Below are 18293 nucleotides of genomic sequence, written 5' to 3'. Positions count from 1 at the left end.
GTAGAGGGGAAGATTTTAGCTGGAGACCCTTAATTTGTAGCCATTCCCATACAGGGCGGACTCTAGGGGTGTTCAACCAGTGCGTTCGAACAGGGGCGCCACCCATAGAGGGCACAACCCTCCCCAACATCCCGATTTCAGTCGGACAGTAGTGTCCCGCTGTTCCACATGTGGGCCGAAGTGGCCCGCGGGTGGTCAAATCGGGAGGTTGGAGACCCCCACCGTCGCAGCTGTGCGGCGGTGCCGGAGTCTGAATGGATGCTGCACACATGTGTGCGGCATCCATACAGTGACGGGAGGGGGCTAGGAGAAGCCCAGCTAGTGAGGCTCCCCCCAGCCTGACGTTATTTGGAGGCATGCCATGCGGGCACGCCTTCAAATAACGTCCCGTTGGGGGTGTGACCTATGATAATTAGGCCAGGCCCCCATTCTCGTAGCCTGCGGCAATGCGCGATGTTGGGGCGCACTGTAGAGAGCCAGCACAGGGTGCTCCGACCCCTGGAGTTGGCCCTGTTCCCACTTATCAATATAATATATTAATAATATATTAATGATAACTTCAAATTCACTGCACAGCTCCCTTCTCCTCCTCTAAAGGTGCCTATCCACTAGACCACAGGTTCTCAAACTTGGTTCTTAGGACCACAATCAGTGCATGTTTTCCAGGTCTCCTCACAGAATCACAAGTGAAATAATTAGCTCCACCTGTGGATCTTTTAAAATGTGTTAGTGAGTAATGACTACACCTGTGCACCTGCTAGGTGACCTGCAAAACATGAACTGTGTGGGGTCCTGAGGACCTAGTTTGAGAACCACTGCACTAGACGATTAAAATGAGCGATTGAATAACGATATCGGTATTGTTTGATAATCGTTTGCAGATTGTTTAAAAAATTGGTCTTTTATACATCTATCATTGTGCAAACATGCTGGTCAACCTGACAATAAAGTCAGGTTCAGCAGGTTTGCAGATGATTGATTGTTCCTACACTGAACGACTGCTCATTCAGTGTAGGCACATCACAGACTGACAAACGACTGCATGATTACAATATCGTAATCGTGCAGTCTTTTGCCTGTCTTCTAGTGGATAGGCACCTTTAGACCGCCTGCCTCCTCTATCCACCTGTGTACTCCTCCCGGCTCCCCCACCAGTCTATCTAACTCCTCTTCTCAATTTGCCTCCCTCCTCTTCCTGGACTGCCTCTGTCCTCCTCTCAGCTCTAACTCCCCCTCCTTTGGCCCGCCTACCTCCACTTTCCAGAGCAGCATGTTTGAATGACGATTGATCATCACCCTTCTTTTCGTCTGATCACGGCACATCGGCTCCCCCGGTGACAATCCTATTCCTCTGTCACCCGGGACAGTGCCGTGCCTGACCCTCTCCCCCCCCCCCCCCCCCCCCACACACACAGCTGCATCCCACCTCAGAGTGCCCCCTCTGGAGCTATACCTACGATATGCCCAGGGCCGGTCTTGCTGTAGGTAGATTGTAAACTTGCATGCAAGGCTATCTTATCTGCTGGTCTGCTAATACCCAGTCTTGTTTGTATTACTATTACCACTGCAACATTTTTACCATTGTTCAAAATGTTTACCTTGTTTTGTAGCTTTACTATGTACAGCACTGCTTAAACTTGGGGCATTTTATAAATAAGTGCTAATAAGAATAATAATAAAAATTAAATGCTAATAAGAATATTAAAACAAGAAAAGTTATGGGAGATGGTGCAAATGCATGTGCAATTACTCCTACTGACTTTTGGAAGGCTGATTATTGGAAGGGTGGTGACAGGAAGGGACTGGGGCTGTAATTCTGCCCGGGTATCCCTTACTTGGGGGCGCATTGAGAGTTATGGGGGCCAGGCTTTAAAGCAAGCCGGACTGGCCCATTTGACCATGAGCCCTTCTGGCCAGTCCAGCCCTGGGTGGTGATATCCTGCAGAAATTATTTAGTGATGAAGCTGAAAATACTAAAAGCTCAATTTAATTATACTATATACAGACAGCATAGTTTGCTTAGTATCACAGTGATACATACGAATATGCCACAGGTATTTAACATTACTCATCTGTCCGGCGAGGTCTATTGGTGTCCTGCCCCTTGGCAGTGTCCTCTGCCGAACTCTTGCCACCCTATCACTGCCAGCGGCGGGTTGTTAACAATGCGCATGCACGAAGGCCGTCCGTGCATTGAGCTTCCAGCCAGCAGGGACACAACAAAGCCTATAGATGGCACAAACGGTACAATTACAAGCAGCAGATAGGTAAGCTTACCGCTGTTTGCTAAATGCAGAACGGAGGTCTTAACATTTAGCGAGTGTTTAAGGTATTGTGTCTTGTTCTTAAATAGGGCCCTGAGATAGTTCATTGTCACTGTACAGTTAAGATGGGTACACAGGGCCTGATTCAGACCCGGCCGCAAGGCTGCGTTCGCACGCAGTCTGTCGATGCGAAAATATACTATAGTCCGCATACGCAATGTAACCGCAGCACAATAAGTAGACACCCAACACTACATAATGCCGCCTACTTCCCTTCACTTATGTTCTCGCAAGACAGCGAAAACATCGGTAACCATCGGACCTACACGCACAAGTTGTGGCTGACCTGACCCTACCGCAGACATTGCTAATGTTTGTGTGTGTAACTAGACGTTAGGAATGGATGCGTATGCCGTCGCTGGGGCCTAATTATGCGTCTAGACACCCAGGCAGGGGCGTTTCTAGAGATTAGGGGGCCCGTGTGCAGTCTCCGACCATGAAATGTGCGCGACCAGCGCCAGAGTTATAGTCTGGGCACTAGAGTGTGCCCAGAGTCTATAGTGTATGCACAGGTCACCGGGAAAATGAGCGCAGCCATTTTCCCTGTACTGCGCATGCGCAAATGACGGGAAAATGGCCACAGCGGACATTTTCCAGCGCATCACAGTGCGCGTGTGCAAACTCTTCACTGCGATCGGGATGGCGCAGACCCATCGCAGAGTGATTGACAGGAAGTACCGTTTGGGGGGGTGGTCGGTGAAACGCAGACGTGCCAGTGAATTTGAACGCCATTGCAGGGGCGTACATTAATTAGCCACTGCGGTGCCATATGCAGCTTGGGCTTTCACTGATTGCGATGAAGTTAGCAATTCTGAGTAAGGTCAGACCTTATGCAAGTGTGCGTGAGACTGCGATTGTACTTGACGTTACCGATTGTTTCGCAGTCTTGCTAAGTATTACGGATGTGTCTAAGGTAAAGTGGACATCCTTATGTTAGGCTGCGTATGGGCTGCGTATGGCATTGCAATCATCAGCATATCTTCGCAGTGAGACTGCATGCGTAATCGCTATTGCGATCACAGTTGCGATCCGTACTGAGGGCCTGATTCACTACCGATTGCAACTGCATTTGCAATATCGATTACACACGCAGTTCCACTGCGATAGTATGCTAATTCTTTGCGATCGCTTTGCCATTGCAGCACTACATAAGGACGCCCACTTTACCTTACACACATCCGTAATGTTTAGCAAGACTGCGAAACCATCGTTACAATCGCAGCCTCACGCACACTTGTGCAAGGTCTGACCTTACTCAGAAATTGCTAACTTCAGCGCACGCTATAAGTCCTCAGGCTGCGTACGGTATTGCAGTGGATAATTTATGCACGCCCGTGCAACGGCATTCAAACGCACTGGCACGCCTGCATTTCGCCGACCACCCCCCCGTCACCTCCCACAAACGGCACTTCCCGTCAATCACCCTGCGATGGGTCTGCGTGGTCTCTGCGATCGCAGTGACCGGTTCTCGTATGCACACTACGATGCATGCGCAGAACGCAACAGTCGCCCGTAATCGCAGTTGCGGACGTTGATCAGGCCTATTTCCCCGAGAGGGGCTGAGCTTGTAAAGAAATGTGTGGAGCCTTCTTCCAAGTTGTCCCCATTTCCCAAATGCTGGGACATGTGTGCTACTAGTATTAAGGTTTATAATATATTAAATGAGACCTTTTAGACACAGCTGTGTACAGGGAGATTTTCCATTGCCAAAAATGTCCCTGTCCCACATGACATAGCCATGGGGTGGGGATCACAGGAGGGTAATAGGGATAGTGTATGTAACATGCTGCGGGGAGATTTAGCACGACGACTGACGTGTTATTATTCTCTGGCACTGATGATGATGATGATGGTGACTAGAGAGGCCCCTGCTGCTGAGGTGTTACCCTGACAACGCATCCCGGGCCGTCCCTGACTCCCTGTCAATCTCCCCAGGCCCCGCCCCATCCCAGGCGCCCATCATGACGTGTCCACGTGAATCACCCTCTCCCCTCTCCCCAGCCCACGCCCGCTTAATCACTCAGAGACAGAGAGGGGCGGGGGCGGCACGCGCTGCTCACCGGGCGACGCCTCGGACAGCTTATTGGCGAACTCCCGTCGAAGCCGAGCCAATAGGAGGAGCGGGGGGGCGTGGATGACGGGAGGCAGCGCTCCGGCAGGCAGAGCGTTGAAGCAGACACTGACAGCTCTGCGGTGAGAGCGGCTGTGCTGCTGCCGGGCTCCTGTGCAGGGCCGGGGGGTGGGATGCTGCGCTCTGATTGGTCGCTGATCGCCGCACGAAGGACGCTGATTAGCTGCTGAGCAGCTGGGCAGGTATGTGCGTAGGCGGAGGGAGGGTAATGGCGGCCGGAGGCTGCGGGGAGGGGGGCTCTGTGTCCGGAGTTACAGGGTCTCTGCGCTCTTACACTAACTCCCCTGCCCGGGACTGGGAGATCATGGTCCCCGAACTGCATATAACCAGATCCATCTCTGTGACTATCCCAGGTGTAGAGACCCAGTGAGGGGGAGACATGTCTCCCAGCACAGTGCACACAGTCCGGATACTTTCCTGTCAGAACCCCCTACTCTATAACTTACCCGCTATGACAGACCTACCCCTATAACTTACAAACTCGGAGCAGACCCACTCCTGTTTCTACAGTATATCTCTATAACCACTGTTGGGGCAGATCACTCCTCTCTACAACCACCGACGGGACAAATCGTCTCCTCTCTACAACTTACCGACTGGGGATAAATTCACTCCTCTACATTCTATAACCAAGAGTGAGCAAACCCACTCCTCTACCCTCTGGCAGGGGACAGATCCCCTCCTCTCTGTAGCCACTGGCAGTGCCCAGGGACAGATCCACTCCTCTCTGTAGCCACTGGCAGTAGTCAGATCCCCTCCTCTCTGTAACCACTGGCAGTGCCCAGGGACAGATCCCCTCCTCTCTGTAGCCACTGGCAGGGGACAGATCCCCTCCTCTCTGTAGCCACTGGCAGGGGACAGATCCCCTCCTCTCTGTAGCCACTGGCAGGGGACAGATCCCCTCCACTCTGCAGCCACTGGCAGGGGACAGATCCCCTCCACTCTGCAGCCACTGGCAGGGGACAGATCCCCTCCTCTCTGCAGCCACTGGCAGGGGACAGATCCCCTCCTCTCTGCAGCCACTGGCAGGGGACAGATCCCCTCCTCTCTGCAGCCACTGGCAGGGGACAGATCCCCTCCTCTCTGCAGCCACTGGCAGGGGACAGATCCCCTCCTCTCTGCAGCCACTGGCAGGGGACAGATCCCCTCCTCTCTGCAGCCACTGGCAGGGGACAGATCCCCTCCTCTCTGCAGCCACTGGCAGGGGACAGATCCCCTCCTCTCTGCAGCCACTGGCAGGGGACAGACCCCTCCTCTCTGCAGCCACTGGCAGTGCACAGGGACAGATCCCCTCCTCTCTGTAGCCACTGGCAGGGGACAGATCCCCTCCTCTCTGTAGCCACTGGCAGTGCACAGGGACAAATCCCCTCCTCTCTGTAGCCACTGGCAGGGGACAGATCCCCTCCTCTCTGCAGCCACTGGCAGGGGACAGATCCCCTCCTCTCTGCAGCCACTGGCAGGGGACAGATCCCCTCCTCTCTGCAGCCATTGGCAGGGGACAGATCCCCTCCTCTCTGCAGCCATTGGCAGGGGACAGATCCCCTCCTCTCTGCAGCCATTGGCAGGGGACAGATCCCCTCCTCTCTGCAGCCATTGGCAGGGGACAGATCCCCTCCTCTCTGCAGCCATTGGCAGGGGACAGATCCCCTCCTCTCTGCAGCCATTGGCAGGGGACAGATCCCCTCCGCTCTGTAGCCATTGGCAAGGGACAGATCCCCTCCTCTCTGCAGCCATTGGCAGGGGACAGATCCCCTCCTCTCTGTAACCACTGGCAGGGGACAGAGACACTCCTCTCTGTAACCACTGGCAGGGGACAGACACACTCCTCTCTATGACCACTGTCAGGGGGACAGATCCCCTCTTTTCTGTAACCACTGTCGGGGACAGATCCCCTCTTTTCTGTAACCACTGTCAGGGGGACAGATCCCCTCCTCTCTGTAACCACTAGCAGGGGACAGAGACACTCCTCTCTATGACCACTGGCAGGGGACAGATCACCTCCTCTCTGTAACCACTGACATTGGGTAGACCTATTCCTCTCTATAACCATTGACAGTGAGCACACCCACTCCTCTCTATACCCACTGGCAGGGGATAGATCTGCTCCTGTCAATACCTACTGGTAGGTGACATACCCACTCCTTCCTATACGACTGACTTTGTGCAGACCCACTCGCAGGGGACTAAACCCACTGCTCTGTAACAACCACTCGCAGGAGGCTAGACCCACTCCCCTGTAATTACCATTCACAGGGGGCTAGACCCACTCCTCTGTAAATGAGCACTCGCAGGGGGGTGAAACCCACTCCTTTGTAATAACCACTCGCAGGGGGATAGACCCACTAGCTCTCTATAACCCACTAGATGGGGTTGGCACTTGCTCCTTCCCTAGTGGGTATGTCAGCAGGTGATCCTGCGTTGGTTCTATAAGTCAGAGGACTCCAAATCCATCCTCTAATTGTTATACAGTTATTGCAAATTGCGTTAGGAAGACATCAGGCTGCATTAGACAATCCCCTTTTGTCTGCTAATGTATATTTAATGTGTTTCTACCTGCAGTCAGATTCGTGCACATATACGGTACTAAGATTTCCAGTAAACGAAGCAGCTTTTTATTCTGTACAGGCTTCTGGAGATGAGTAATGAGCATAGCCTGTGTGTGGTGGTCTTGCTGGTTAGGGAGGGGGAGATGTGGTGGAGCTTTCAGCTAGCAGCAAATGTGAAGTGTATCTGTCTTCCCTGTGTGTCTGATCAGCATGTGCACTCGGAGGTCTAATGATGACCTGTATCATTACGTTTGGCTCCTGAAATACAAAAATACTAAATTGTGTTTTTTGTTTGTGATAGTATCACTGTGGGTAACCTTCAGGAATAGCAGTGGTCGCTGGTTATGAATGGTCATTTTTCATTTTAAAATATTCAGCGATTTTGCTAATTTGCAATATATAAATTACTCTCTGATTTTACCAGCTTTGGAGGCAAAGGGTTACTTGGGTAATTCAGGCTCCAATGGGTTTCCAGAAGTTACTTGGCATAAGATGACTGTAATGAATTACTTAGTTATTATAGATTCTCAGTCATGTTGGTGATCTCAGATTGATGCTAAATATTGAGAGTTTGAGTTTACCATCGTTAATGACGGTTTTAATTCCCTTATAGTGATATGTTAACCTGGCACTGGTCTGGAACCAGGGTAAAGGGCAGAAAATAAATTATTTGGAATAATGAAAAGAGGGGACATAAAGATTCCATGTATTTGTAGCATACGTTTCATGATTATAAAAATATATACTCTAATTGATAGTTGGATTTCTTACTTGGCTTCTTATGGTAAATATTGTTGGTGCCACCGAATTTGTAACATTTGGCTCAGATCTAAATACATTTTAGAATATTGACACATTATTCATGGTTTTCTTTTCTTTGACAAAACCATTTCTGAACTATTTTATCAGTAAGAAATGCATGCTGGGTACGTTACTCTAGTTTGAAAATGCTAAGTGTAAATTTTATGTTGATTAACAAAGCACACAATGCAATTGCTACATGTAGTTTACATAATAATTTGCTAGAATTATTTTCCTTTTCCCTAATCAAGTCAGTTTCCAATTTGCCAAACTACTGCTCAGCTCCAGATGACATGATCACCAAGTGCATAAAAAATAAGATAGCAGTCAATAGTATTACTAACAGCGATCAGAATGCTGGGTACACACTATACAATTATCGGGCAATCAGCGGATAATTGTATGATCGGCCCAATAATTGTATAGTTTGCATGCAGGAGCATTAGCCAATAAACGGCTTGAAAAGCTCCTGCAATGGTCAGATCGGAAGGTCGGGATCTGATGGCCTGCATAAGCTCATTCCCGGCCTCCCAATCCCGTTGAAGATGTCACACACTTAATAAAAAATTGCTCAGTTTGTACGGGTGCACACTGATACAATAATTGCTCTGTCAGGACAGAATAGTTTTCGGTCCTGCAAGACCTACAAGCAGAATGTGACTCAGGAGGCAACCCCCATGGAGTCATCCTTAAACTTTAGGACCTGTTAGCTCCAAAATAATAAAGAAAACATATAGGGGGCAATTAAATTCTTTTATCAGGTGCCTTAACTAACGGACACCTGATAGAGCAATTCAATTGTTGCTCCGTTCGGGCGAGAATAACCGCGGGTAGACACGTTTCTGGGATGTATAGTTCCACAGCACCTGGTGTGCCACACATTGCCTACCCCTGCTGTAGTGTATAATTATGTATAAACATTTTGGTGACAAGTCTTTGAAGCACACAATAGTGTGAGGTAGCTCTGGATATTGTTTTCATAGGCAGCTTCTTGATTCAGGGACATGGAATCTGGCTGCCCTATTTGTGTGGTTTGAAGCATTGCAAAGCCCAGCCCTAGACCAAAATAGATGTATAGACCCATATTTTAACTTATCCTTGCTGTTTGTGGTGGTCACCAACTACCTCTAGGTGATCCTGTTTGAATCCACCTTAATGTTTTGTCATTGTATGGAGATGATTATAGAGTGGTTGCTTGGCACTCAGTATAGGTCCCTTTAGCAACAGAAGGATGGCAACTGTAGTGAATGTGCATTTAAGTCTCACTTTCATGTTTCTGGAAGACTTGGCTTTGTTTGACTTTGATCCTGTAGTCAGGGCACATACATATATTTCTTCCTGTTCTTATACAGAAAACGAAAGAGGACTGAAACCTTGTCATCAATGAGTCATATAGCCAGACCTACACACAGGAGTGAAGTGTTTTGTAACGTGTTTAGATCTCTGTATAGAAGAATGTGTTTACTACACGATCTGACTCCCATAATTTTTCAGCACTAACCTCAGTCTGGAGTGAGCTATGAGACGTAGCTAATCACAATGTATTTTCATTTTGTTTTGTAGACCCATGTTGGCCAAAGGGATCAAGCGTAAATTTTCAGAGGTGGAGGAGGAGATGGGAAGTGGTTCTGAGCCAGAGATGGCAGCTCGGTGCCAGAGCTCGCTGCCTGCAGTGCAGTCCCACTGCTTGATGAACATATCTCTTGTGAAGCTTCATCGCAGCTTGCATCATGTGGAGCCCAACCTGAGGCATCTCGTGCTGGTGGCCAACACTTTGCGTCGCCTTCAGGATAACATGCAGACAGAGTCCACTGCTCCAGGAGTGTGGAAAACCGTGGAGGACAGCTCAAGGAAGGACTACTCCCAAACATTTGTCAATGAGAGCAGAAAACCAGCCCCGGAAATCCAGGGTGAAGACACCCTACTCTCCACCATGGATGCATCTTTATACTCTTCTATTTCCACCATTCTTGAGGATTTAAACAACTTTGAGGGTTTGAGCTGTTCTCCACTTCCCCAGTCAGACGATGATCCGCTTTGCTGCCCAAAGGACATCAGTAGGGAAGTGAGCCGAGAGGAATCTAGTAAGCTGAGTGGAACGTCCAGCCTCCTAAGCTCCTCGACCTACCTCCTTGGTGATAACCTAGAAGACATTTTTGAAGACATTGACACTTCTATGTATGATAGTGACCCCTGGTCGAACAGCAATCTCTTAAACTTCAAAACATTGTCTAATCTGAATGATGCTGAGGAGAAGACCTTGTCAGATGGACAGGACTCTATGCTGGAACTTAGTGACTTGGACTATTTGATGGATGTTCTGGTGGGAACCCAAAACTGCTGATAATCCCCAATAAGACATTAACGGACACAGTGATGTATCTTGTAACAAGACACTATTGTAAATAATAAGTAAACTTCATTTTAATTTATTTTTTGAACAGATTGACTCAACGGTTATCTTTCAGGGCGGGGAGAGGGCATTATTCTCAGTTTCACCTGCCAGATAACAATCTGGAAAATAAGTGTTACCTGCAGATGTAAAAAAATTCAGATGTACAACACTGAGAGGTCTAAAGGACATTATTGACCATGAGCTAATGAATGATGCACACATCTGCCTATCTATGCCATATAAACCCAGTGTACGCAGGCCTTTGCAGTATGAGATTCAGTTTCAAATTATTTTTTAAACCTTCCACAAATTTCTAAACAAGTTGTTAAATCATTTTGTAAATCCTGCTTTACAAACAAACTTTGATATGAAATCAATAGAGGTAGCCATTGGGACCGTTTACTATATAAAACATATATATAGATATATAAATCTTCTATATTTTCAGATAACTCTTTTAAGCTTAAACGCCTTAATCATGCCACATTTCTATACAGCCTTCAGGGGTTTTCTCAAATTTTGTCACCAAAATGGTGTAGGTTTGCATTTGTTTTTATTTTTTTTATTGGTAAGACCAATGAAAGAAGATAAATTATTTATTATAATATTTGGTAAATGTAATGGTGATTAGCAGAGGTAATTTTACACATTTATGTAACAAAATTTTTAAATTGCAGGTTTTCTTAAATTATTTTAGCTTTTTTTCTATAAAAAAAAAATAAAATAAAAAAATATCTCATTTTAAAATCTTAGAAGTGAAGCAATATCATATGTATGTTTCTATAATTTTTATTAAAGTAATTTAAGCTGAAGTGGTATTTTGGGTTTATAAGCCATAGCAATCCACTGTCCGCTTGCATTCAGGGAGAAATAGTCCTAAATTTAATGCCAGATTCCTATAGGCCCTCTTCCAGAACAGAAACTACTCCTGCTTTAAAGGCCAGTTCTGTTACCTAACCTTGACATTTGTTTTCCTATATTTATTTTTTTTTAAAGTACCTTCTTTTCCAGTGTTATTAATAAGGTATGTTTCCCTGTATGATACAGGGGATTCTATAACTCCAGAATTTTGGAGAATTTTTATCATCATTTCAGCTGTATAAAAAAAGGTCTGGTGATAGTATTTATTGACATTTTGTGCTCGTTCAGAATTGATTTATTCTCTATTTTAACACTTGGATTATCCTATTTATCCTTTGTGAATATTTATGATTGTAATAAAGCAGATTTTCATAAATGGATGTACTGGTTTTATTTGCTTTCTATACTAAACCTGTACACCAATCTTCTTTTTTTTTTTTTTCTTTTTTTTTATCAAATTGCAAACTGATATCAAGAATTATTCTAATGTAGGTTGCAAAATGTCCTGCCACCCTCCAGTAGCATGACAATTATTTTTAGTGGCTATTACGAATGTCCTGTCCGAAAAAAAGAAGGTGATGTTCTTGTTATGACACACACCATGCAGCTGTGGGGCATCGCAGGTTGGCTGAGAGAGGACGCTCTGTTGATGTCATCAATATGCTGTGGATATCCTAGTCTTTCAATAGTCGTGAGCAGCAGTATAGTGTGTGATACCAGGGGCATCTACCCCCCACTCACCTCTTGGCTTGGAAGTAGGGGGGTTTTCCAGGGGTAATGAGTTATGGGAGGGGGGGTTTAAGAAATAATTAAATGGGAGTGAATGGTGGTGGGGGGAATTTTGCGGTAAGATGGCTGGGATCAAATAAAGGGAGGAGGATATTGGTGGAAGAGAAATGAGATACAGGTGACTGGTTCCAGTGGTGGGAAATTAAGTATAGGGAATGGTCATGGTGGGAAAATTGTTTACAGTATATATTTATTTATCAGGGCTAATATCGGCAATAGTTTCTGACATAAGTCGCTATGTACCATGAGATGGGGGTAAGGCACCAACTTACATTCAGTGGAACATATATTAACTACCCAGAAAATGACCCGGTGTAATGGCCATGATACCATTCTACTTAGAACAGTTCTGTATCCACATTGATGACTTACCAGAACAACTAAACATCGTGGTCTTGCTAATATCAAACTGTCTTACCACAAACATTCTACCAATCGTATCTTTTTGCTGAACATTCAATTCAGAGTTAAATCATATTTATTCCCATTTTGTATTGACCTGTTAGAACGGAGAGTGTAATATCAAAACCATGACTTCTAGATGGACACAGGACAACCACAGACTCCGATGTCTCTGCCTGTAGGAGCCTATGTATTAAGCAGTCACAGCTGTCTGTTCACAGCCGGTAAGAGGAAATGCTATTTTAAGAACCCCTGCTCAGAAATATGCATTCCCCTGTATTCTTTCTACCGAGAGGCAAATGAATTCATACATACCCTTATGGGCCAGATTCAATAAGCCTCATACGTAGCCAGAACGGCTTCTGGCGGCTTTGTGCGTTTTGTCATGGAAGGATGAAAATATGCCAAAGGCGGCTCACGTTTAGTGGAATCTGGCGCTATGTATCATCTGTTCCACACACCAGGGGTAGGCAATGTCTAGCACTCCAGCTGCTGTGGAACTACACATCCCAGCATTCCATGACCGTTTTAGCATTCCCTAACAGCCAGGGCTGTAACTAGGGGTTTGCGACTGGGGCCGCAGCTCAGGGCCCTGTGGGCGGCACCGTCGATGCCCCACGGCCCTTGCTTCTGGTTAGTAGGGGTGTCTGGAATGGCATTTTGCAGCCAATATCACTGCGGCAGTGACGTCTGGACCGTCTTTTGGACGCTTCGAGCATGCCATGCACCCTGCCGCCTGTAAGGACACTCCGGGCAGTGTTGTACACAGAATGCTTAGAGGCATATTACAGCACTACTAACGGCAAAGCCACCAGTGCATTCTGGGATGTGTAGTTCCGCAGTAGCTGGTGTATTACACGTTGCATACCCCTGTCTTATGGTGCGTACACATGCAGCGATTTAAATTATCTATTTGAACAATATCGTTATCATTAGTTATCATTCAAATCGGTCATTTAAATTGTCCCTACCAACTTACCATCGACCAGCGATGCACGGCCACGTATAGACTATATCGGCCGTGCATGCCGGTCAACTTGCTTGATAGCGAGCAGGTTTACTATAGGGACCCACGATCGCGGGTCGCTATAGTCGTCGGTAAGTATGTGGTGTGCTAGGTGATCAATATAGATCATCCAGCAACCAGGGAGAGTGCATGCACCATAAGATCATTTGGGCAGGATCATCTTTACCTTTTGCCTCATGTCATTGTATTTCTGTGTATCCCTAAAATGTATTATGCTGCCTAGTATGTTTGCATTTTATGAGTAGATGATAACAATATATTACATTTAGGTGGTGATTTATCACACCTTCTAAAGAGGACAAGTTGAGGTGGTGCCCATAGCAACCAATCAGCTGGTAGCTATCATTTATAAAGTACAGTCAATAAAATGCTAGCTACAGTATGATTGGTTGCTGTCACCAATACCTCCACATGTCCTTTTCAGAAGATTTTGATAAATCTTCCCTAGGGATAGCCATCGGTAGGTTACCCATTGATGGACTCCATTGATGGTACAATTAGTGGATGACATCGATGGTATGAAACCATTAGCTGTTAACCATCGATGGTTTCAATACTTGCAGGGCATCGGGCCAGTCAGGGAGTGGGGGTGGGGATTTGTGGGTTGTCAGGGGGTGGAGCTATGCTCCGTGTTCTGGCACATGTAGGGGGGGAACCATAATTTGGCTCTCTGCCATCGATGGCGGTGAGCTATTGGATTACTGCCATCAATAGCAAAACCATCGGTGGTTAACTATTGGTGTTTGTTAATCATCGACCATCAATGGCCTTCCCTATGTTCTCCTTAGAACCCAATACGTCCACAGCTTTCCCATGGGCCACCTTCTCCAGTATATCCGGATGGAAGGAGTCCCAGTCTCCAGTTAATTTCGGCAATTCAAAGGTAAGGAAGTTGAATGAAGGAGATCCTGCCTTCTATAGCACTGCATGTCAACAAAACAATAAAGCTGATGTGTAATGCAGCGTGAGTATACTATGGGCTTTTTTTTTTTTTTTTTCTTCAACTTGAAAATGTATTTACATGAATTTTATGGAGTATGGAACTGGTTCAGGAAGTTTGAAGGACAAAGAGACCAGTGTTGCTTTCTCAGTGACTATAAGGGGGAGCGTTGTAAGTAAGGTTTAAGAAATGGAAGGGGGGGGGTTAAAGAAAAATAAACATCAAAACCATGTCACCGACAGTAGAATAATAAACAATACAAATATCAAATACCTTTGCGCAATCAAAAATAAAATTGAATTGGTTAAAAAAACAAAAACAAAATATAAATCAATCTATTAGTGGTGACATCGGATATAAATTGACAACCAAATTATCAGTACAAATAAGTACTTAAATATAAGACAACAATCATAAGACAGAAGTCATAGGGGGGAGAAGTGGGGGGAAGGGGTTGGGGAGGGAAAGGGAAGGGGAAAACGAACACCTGAATAAATGGAATAAAAAATTTCAGATTAAACTGAGAAAAACAAATACAAAATAAGTATATAACAGTGATGGGAAGAAAAAAATAAAAAAAGTGGGGAGGGAAAATCTGCGCTTACCCCCCATGGGTCTCCACACTCGTTCATCTCCCAGAGGAAGTTGGGGGCAGATGTCTATGTTCAGCAGAGAGCCAGGGAGCCCATACTTGGGCAAATATATGTCCTCTATCATGGAGGTAGTAAGTTATCTCCTCCATAGCGGCTATATGCCAAATCTGGCGTTTAAGCGCAGAAAGAGACGGTGGGGAAATATTTTTCCAATTGAGAGCTATCAGAGATTTGGCTGCTGAGAGGATATGCATAAGTAATTTCTTTGAAAATGTGTGAAGATTTGGTGGTGAGCAGCATAACAAAAATACCCAGGGGTCCTTTGTCACTGGGGATTCCAAGAGAAAGTTCAAAAGGTCATTAACCAAATCCCAGAAGGGGATAATATTTGGACATGTCCACCAGATATGTAGCATAGTGCCTCTATGGCCGCAACCTCGCCAACAGTCAGGTGACGAGGAGGGAAACATCTTATGCAGTTGTACAGGGGTATAGTACCATCGATAGTAGATTTTATATGAGGTTTCCTTAACTTTAGTGGAGATGGAGCATTTAGCGATACAGAGTCGCACATTTACTCGAATGTTTCCTCCTCCTCCGGAGGGCCTATATCTGTCTCCCATTCAACCTCATGAGATCTTGGGGAGGGAAGAGTTATTTCAAGAAAAATAGAATAAAGTTGTGAAATCAGGCCTTTGGTTAGCGGACAATATTTACAAAGGTGTTCAAAGGGTGTAAGTTCTCTAAGTACCGATGTAGAAGGTAAAGAACGCAGAAAATGACTAATTTGAAAAAACTCAAAGGGGCTTAATATTTGGGATGGACATTGTAAATGGTGTTCTGGTAGGAACAACTATTGGCCCTGTGTGGAGAAATCTACAGGAAACTTAAGGCCCACTTTGGACCATCAGTATGCTTTTTTGATGGAGGACCCAGGGGGAAACAAGGGACTGAACCAAATAGGAGTTAGGGGGGAAGTTGGGGAGGTAAGATTCATTTGAATGAATGTTGATCCCAAAGGGAGATATTAAATTTAAGGGCAGGAAGTTGTTTAAAGGTGACAGGGCGTTGCGCGGGGGATAGGCCCCAAATGGAGGTAAGGTCAGGAAGGGTAACATAGGCAGCTTCTAGGTCTAGCCAGGAAGTGGACCCTGGAAGCGAAAAATCGGTGACAATTTGCGAGAAATTGGAGGCTAGGTAATGGAGTTTAATATCTGGGAGGCCTCTGCCACCAGCATCAACTGGTCTCTTCAAAACATTGGCTGATATTCGGGGGGGTCTGTGGTTCCAGATAAAGTGGACCAAAGCCTTCTGAATATCTCAGAGGAGGTACAGCAACAGGAAGTGTTTGGAACAAATAAAGCCTTTTGGGTATGTTGTTCATTTTAACGGATATGATCCTGCCCAGCCAGGAAATAATGAGACGTTTCCAAGAATGTAGGTCAGCTTGCATTTTGGAAAAAAGAGGTGGAAAGTTCTCATGATAGAGAAGATCATAACGAGAGGTGAGATAAATCCCCAAATATCGAATCCGTTTGGGTTGCCTGAAGAGTCACAGTAATTGGGGGGGGGGGCACGTGGAGCAGCATGGCCTCTGATTTTGAGTAATTAATTTTATAATTAGAGATAGCACTATAGGATCGTAGAACAGTGAAATGGTTGGGAAGGGAAATCAGTGGTTGGGTTAGGGAAAGCAGGATATTGTCCGCAAAGAGAGAAATCTTGGAATGAGTGCGCCCCACCTGCACTCCCCATATATTCGGGTGAGATCTGATCTGACAGGCAAGCGGTTCTATCACGAGGGCAAATATAAGGCAGGATAGGGGGCAACCCTGCCGGGTACCATTGGTAATGGAAAATGAATTAGTGGGGGGTACCATGGATATGAACCTTGGCAGAAGGAGCAGAATACAAAGCTAATACCCCCGTGAGAAAATCGCCCGTGAAGCCAAACGCCTCGAGGCCGGCTTTCATGAAACCCCAGAAGATCCTATCAAATGCTTTTTCGGCATCGAGAGAGAGCATGATAGTAGGCGATCTCCTGGAGTTCGTTATGTGAATAAGGTCAATGGCACGTCTGGTGTTGTCCCTAGCTTGATGACCTGGGACAAACCCGACCTGGTCATAGTGGATCAGGGAGGGAAGGAGGGTGTTCAGTCGATTTGCCTGAATCTTAGCATACTGTATATATTTAGATCTAATTTAAGGAGGGAGATGGGTCTATAGCTGGTGCAATTAAGCGGGTCTTTGCCCTCCTTAGGGATCACAATGATTCTGGCTTCCAACATTTCAGTATTGAAATAAGTACCTCGGAAAGCATTATTAAAGAGGATGTGCAGGTGGGGGGCAAGTAGATCCAAGAACTTCTTATAATATGTTACCGTGAACCCGTCAGGGCCGGGGGACTTACCGGATTTTTGGGAACGTATAGTTTGTTCAATTTCATCGGATGAAATCTCAGCATTAAGATGTTCGAGAGCGCTAGTGGACAAGCGTGGCAATTGGGACTTGGCAAGAAAATCAGAGATTAACTGGGAAGTAGGGATGATTGGCGGTGCATCTGAGGGGGGCGCGAGGTTGTAGAGATTAGAGTAATAGGATCGGAAGGCAGTTCGAATGCTTACTGGGTCGTGAATCAGTTGACCATGGGAGTTACGCATAGAAATAATATTTTTGTGGGTTCTAGCCGTACGAAGACGAGCCGCAAGAATTTTATCTGCTTTATCACCTTTCTCATAAAAAGTCTGGCGAAGCCATCGAAGGCGTTTGGCCACCTGTTCAGAGAGAAGGAGATCAAGCTTGGATTTGGTCTCCTGGAGGGCAGTTAAGTTAGCAGAAGTGGGAGCGGCTTTGTGCAGAGATTCTAAGGTGTGTAGTTGAATAGAGAGTTCATTGATCCGAGTAAGGTATTCTTTTTTTTCCTGGAAGCCAAGCTGATCAGTTGTCCCCGTAGGACTGCTTTGTGTGCCATCCAAAGAGTAGCTCTAGAAATATTCGGGTGATCATTAAGGTCAAAATAATCTTTAATATGAGATTTAATTTTCCCCCTATTTTTAAAACCAGCACTGGCCCTACAGCCAGTTGCTGATTCCTAAATTATGGGGGAACCCTACTCGTTTTGATCCCTGTAATTTAAGGAATCAGGACTAGCTGATTGGTTATGCTTTTGGGATGGGGGACCCTATGTCATTTTGAAATAGCTGACTGATATGTGCAGGCTGCTAGCTGGGGAGAGGTTTGCAGAGAGAAAACACTGCAATCACGGGTGAGTAATCTCATCTAAACTTGCAACTCGATCTGCTTCACCATTGGAAAACTCACTTTCAGCTAAACTGACTTCGTAGTAAATTTGTGAGTTTAAAAACGGGAAAATCACCCGGGATTCGCCGATGCAAATCGAGTTTAAAAAGAAAAAAATAACTCGACCAAACTCGAATCTTAGTAAATTTAGCCCTTAGACTCTTCAGGGAGTCAGGGAGATTGC

The 18293-nt window shown here is 46.0% G+C and overlaps 1 protein-coding gene across 1 annotated transcript; it reads left to right on the top strand.

Moving 5' to 3' along the window:
* The first annotated feature begins 4462 nt into the window (after positions 1-4462).
* On the top strand, positions 4463-11417 carry LOC148501665 (SERTA domain-containing protein 1-like). Its single transcript, XM_088450098.1, has 2 exons — positions 4463-4637; positions 9366-11417. The coding sequence occupies exon 2, from the start codon at positions 9370-9372 to the stop codon at positions 10144-10146; it is 777 nt and encodes a 258-aa protein (XP_088306224.1). The 5' UTR covers positions 4463-4637; positions 9366-9369; the 3' UTR covers positions 10147-11417.
* Positions 11418-18293: the final 6876 nt, after the last annotated feature.

The sequence above is a fragment of the Taudactylus pleione genome, unplaced genomic scaffold (assembly GCF_031769625.1).
Source record: "Taudactylus pleione unplaced genomic scaffold, aTauple2 ptg000507l, whole genome shotgun sequence".
Lineage (NCBI taxonomy): Eukaryota > Metazoa > Chordata > Amphibia > Anura > Myobatrachidae > Taudactylus > Taudactylus pleione.
Note: the sequence above shows the minus strand (reverse complement) of the source record. Positions and strands in the feature narration are given on the sequence as shown.